Source organism: Branchiostoma floridae, chromosome 9, assembly GCF_000003815.2.
Source record: "Branchiostoma floridae strain S238N-H82 chromosome 9, Bfl_VNyyK, whole genome shotgun sequence".
Classification (NCBI taxonomy): Eukaryota; Metazoa; Chordata; class Leptocardii; order Amphioxiformes; family Branchiostomatidae; genus Branchiostoma; species Branchiostoma floridae.
The window spans coordinates 9,716,109-9,720,727 of record NC_049987.1 but is presented as its reverse complement, the minus strand read 5'-3'; the positions used below and the strand labels follow the sequence as shown (position 1 = coordinate 9,720,727).

Genomic DNA, 4,619 nt, shown 5'->3' with positions numbered 1-4,619 from the left:
CGATGTTTGTGGAAACGAAAAATAGAAATGTATGCATAAAAATATGCACAAATAATGCGCACGACTATTCCCTTTACGTCTTGTGCAGTGATTCCTTTAATACCATACTTTTCGTTCCCGAAAGCTGCCCGGCCGGGCCCCGGTTTGGAAATGTGACGCATGCCTAACACAAAACGATGTAGACTGTGAAGTAGCGTGGTATCACGTCGAGGGAAGTAGCCTAACGTCAAGTTTGCAGAGGAGAAACGTCAATCGTATGATGAGCTTGCGATGTTGCAACACACCGACCGACGAACTTACTTCCACGCTCAACTCAAAACCAGCATGTGTGTAACGTTACAAGTTAACAAAATGGACAGGTGTCTACAAATTACCGTACCGGTCACTGGAACAGTGATGTTGAGTGCGGTGGCGTTCAGGGAATATTTCTCTCTCTCTTCCCACGTCTGCTGAAACGTGGACACCACTGCTGCCTCGTCTGGCTTATGGATCAAGAGGAGGAAACTACCCGCCAAGTTCATGGAAACCATCTCCTGGTGAACACTTGGGAAAACCTGCAGGAAATGTACACACGGATTCTGACATTCAAAAACTTACGTGGAAATGATACCAGCATTTGCGAGCAAACGCAGGATATTTCGCTACCATTCCGATGCAAAAACGGACCATTCTTACATCACACCGGCGCATTGATAGACAAGATTCGTCCTAAGCGGAATCAAGAAATTTTAATATATATACATCCTTATATGGGATGATAGAATATATACACACCAACGGGAATGCTGGAGGAAATGCTTGAACGTTCGGCTGTGGGTCATAGTTCATGATGGTTTCCAACATGAAGATCCCCTGGAACTCTGGACCTCCTGAAGACTGGATGAACGGGAGAAGCCAGGAGCAGACGAAGTCGTCTGATCCCATGGGAGTTTCGCAAGGGGTTCCGATAACAACGCTCGCGGGGGTTCCAGCTGTATTGAATGTAATGAAATGTAGTCATGGTCAGGAGATAGACCGTTGGGGATGTTTTCTTCTCAAAAAATAACGACAACATTTCGCAATGTTTTCGCGTTGACATGCTATTTGGGTAGAGAGGATGATCAACAATTTATGTAAATAAAACCTTATTGGCATAATCAATGGCAAATATTATATAATATTTCACTGCAAAAGGTTAATATCATCATTTTGCCGCCGGAATGATGTGCTGTAACTCTAGTTACTAGTTTCGGACAAACATTATTTAAGCTAAGACCTATGGCCTATAGACAACTGACGCTTATGCTGGAATACAGTGCTCTATCACGAAACCTTCTTCGTGGTCAAAAGCCACAAATATGGCGGTGAAATTCTGCTCCTTATATGACGTCATCACCCTTGCGACTTCCAACATGGCCGCCATCCCAGATGCGTCGTCATCGACTCCTGGAAACCGTTTAAAACAGATAGAGGATGTTACAGTGAAAAGTGATAACTACTTAGGCTGGCATGGATACAAGCAACATTGTACTACTAAGAAACATGAAGCGAAGGAAATGACACAAACAGTAATTTCCTACTGGATTTTCCTTTCAAACTGCAGTTGTTTATCTTTCTTCATTGACTAACAGTTAAATGTTCTGATGACTTTTACTCTATAGGTAGCCATTGGCCTCCCAAAGCAGTGATCGATCTGTTCAATTTTCATTTTGTAGGCCTTATGCCAACTTGTAGATACTTTGATGGCAACTTCGCTCTTTCGAATTCCTTTTTAGTTAGAAATCATTTCGTGAGTAGTCTAAATTTATTTCTATTGATTTGAATCTAAGCATCATTTTGAATAACAAGGTTGAAAAAATTAATGGTCGCAGTAGCGTATCAATTACTCTTTTGCCGTAAGTAGATATCAGTGTACTGATCTTTTAAAGAGAGATTTACGGTGACTAGTACTTCGCCCTTTTACGAATTGGGATTATTTTTACTCTCCATGTAGAGGTTCCGCACCGGCTGTTTTTGACGCGTTTTTAGGCCTTTTTATTTTATTGAGTTTCTATTTTGTGCTGTTCTGTGGCTAGGAGACATGAAGAAAACAGCAAAAAATAGAAAGACCGATAAAAACGCCTAAAACAGGTAAAGAAACAGTCGGAGCCGAGCCTCTGATAGGGAGTAATCTTTTTAACATTTAAAGCTTTACAAAATCACACTTTGAGGTGATAAATTATACCACCTGTAGCTAGCATGGGCTTTAGCACTTTGCGAATGGATTTTTCGCAATCCGCTGAGACACTTGCTTTTTGCTTTACCTGGAGTGCTATCCACGGTGTCATAGTGGGCTCCCACAGCTACGATCCTGTCGTCTGAAGTTCCACTTAGTTTCCCGCGCTTCACGCCGATGATATTAGCACCAGCGTTCCCCTAGTGGTTGTGTTAGAAGAAAATCGATGAAACGTCAAAACTATGTGTCTTTGTATTACAACTACTCTATTGTAACGTTACATATTCAGGGAAAGAAAATGTGGTTCGAATTCCGATACACGTATCCGTAGCCAAGTGACACTAAATTTGGTGTCCGAATCTTTCTTGACAATCTTTCAGTGACATACATTGTACAGCACACTACATATAGCGCAGATCATTCATACGAATATTCTGAAAACAGACATTATATTCACATATATCGCTTGTACATGTAAAATTGAAATAAAGAAGCAAGCCAACATGACTTATAAAAAGAACTGTTCAAAGGCAGTTCGACATTTCTTTTGGTTTCATTCAGAAAAAAAACTATTTCCGGCTACGTCGATAAACGTTAGACATCCAGGTAATAAGATATACCAAAAAGCAGTTACTCAAGCAACTGGATATGATTCGAAGTTGGAATGGTCAGACGTGTCAGACAGCATCCACCAGTGCCACTGACGAAAGACAGTGGATGCTACCTGGAACGTCTGCCCGGTTCCAAAATCATATCCAGCTGCTTGAGTAACTTCTTTTTGGCGTATTTCCAGCTAAACGGAATAACATTGTACAAACGTTGAAACACTCACATTGGGATTTCCGGCGGGCGAGCTGAAATTTTGCACTGTGACCTCCAGGCCGTATTGCTGGAAGGTCTCTATGATGTGTGTTCTCGCCGCTGCCTTTCCTGAGGGGTTGGCTAGGTGGTGCCTGTTGACGCTGAAAGGTCCTTCCAGAGACTGCCTCAGATTTTCCACGGAAATGTCATTACTGGCCACAGCACCTATCACATTAACATTGAGAATCTCACATCAGGCTAAACAAAACATAACATATCTGGATACTGGGCGGAATAAAAAAATAATAACTAGAGTTCCATGATCTCATACCATCACCAAATGGTTTTAAACCTTTCGACTGATATATTATGTGTGCATGTGCTTGTCATTGATTACATGTATGTAGACAAGGACCTAACTTGCATAAATTACACTAAATTATCATATCGTCCATCCAAATGAAAGAAGTATACATTTTATTATACAGAAGAAAACTATACAAGCATTTCCTGCTTATTCATGCAAATGAGATCCTCACTTGTATAATTTTCATATTTAACGATGTTCACCTATAAGTAACTTCCAAACTTCCCAAACGAATGAAATTCCCGTCATTCATCACTAGGGACTCATTATGTCATTAATTATGCAAAAAGGGTATTTATTTGCATAATCTTATCTATCAATGTTCTTCTATTTCTCAGTTACATGTGTTACCGTGATGTTCAAGTGGTCCTCTATAAGTTAACTTTCCCTTAATTAATTTTGCAAATTAGACATCATTTGCACAATATGTTACGTCTTATAACGACCTAGCAACGTACTAAATACCAACACAATTCATTCAAGCATTCCAGAGCTATGCTGGTCTTCGAGTTCTACACACACATATGCACACCCACATGCCCACAAACGCAGCCGAAACATAACCTTGTTGGCGAAGGTGGCGATAAAACATGGCCCAAAATTCCCGGTCTGAGTAGGCCCCTTGTGTTGTCCACGATGTGATTTAAGACAGAGCTTATTTGAACTCTTGTTGGTACTGCTTTGTTTACGTGACAAAAAGAGCGCTGGCGACAATGTCTCAGAGTCGCATGGTAAGATCAAAGTCCACATCCTTTCCTTTATACTTTGTACATTAATGGTATTGTCACTTGTGGGCTAACTTAACTAGAAATCCATAGACAGCGCAACTGACATACTTACCAGTAGATTTACTGCTGGCCGTTGTCACTCTTGGAGGATGTATTTTCTTTGCATGTTATACATAGCCCTACAGTCACAAATGTGAGAACGCCCCTTGTGCAAAGTACTGCCATACGTCTCACCTGTTGCCGAGGATGATATTTGGCTAACCAGCACAGCGATGAGTAAGACAAACATTGTCATGACCACAGACATGACGATAAAAACTCCTTCCTTCGTCGCCCCGTCCTTCTTGACTTTCACGTCGATCGTGTGCTCAATCTGTGGACTGGGAACCTTCGCGGAGTCACGACATGGAGGGAGATTTGACATGAATACTGTCGATGAACAACTTCCAGGCTCGGGGCATTGGGGGCAAAAGTTCAATTACCCAGTATTGGCTAGCCCCCATAGCAGGCTTTCTGGGGGCTGGAACGG

At 41.5% G+C, this 4,619-nt stretch overlaps 1 protein-coding gene across 1 annotated transcript; it reads right to left on the bottom strand.

Moving 5' to 3' along the window:
- Positions 1–308: 308 nt before the first annotated feature.
- On the bottom strand, positions 309–4,584 carry LOC118423056 (uncharacterized protein YfbL-like). The gene is made up of 6 exons (XM_035830960.1): positions 4,325–4,584; positions 3,027–3,220; positions 2,283–2,394; positions 1,312–1,425; positions 775–971; positions 309–554 (listed from the first exon to the last, which is right to left on the bottom strand). Exons 1-6 carry the CDS (start codon positions 4,512–4,514, stop codon positions 309–311), a joined length of 1,053 nt encoding a protein of 350 aa, XP_035686853.1. The 5' UTR covers positions 4,515–4,584.
- Positions 4,585–4,619: the final 35 nt, after the last annotated feature.

Bases quoted from the DNA above. Each gene is read 5' to 3' on its own strand.
- LOC118423056 (XM_035830960.1), bottom strand. From the start codon at position 4,514: ATGTCAAATCTCCCTCCATGTCGTGACTCCGCGAAGGTTCCCAGTCCA. The intron at 3,221-4,324 runs GTGAGACGTATG...TTAATGTGATAG, and splicing joins AATATCATCCTCGGCAACAG to GTGCTGTGGCCAGTAATGAC. The intron at 2,395-3,026 runs GTGAGTGTTTCA...CACAACCACTAG, and splicing joins CGCCCGCCGGAAATCCCAAT to GGGAACGCTGGTGCTAATAT.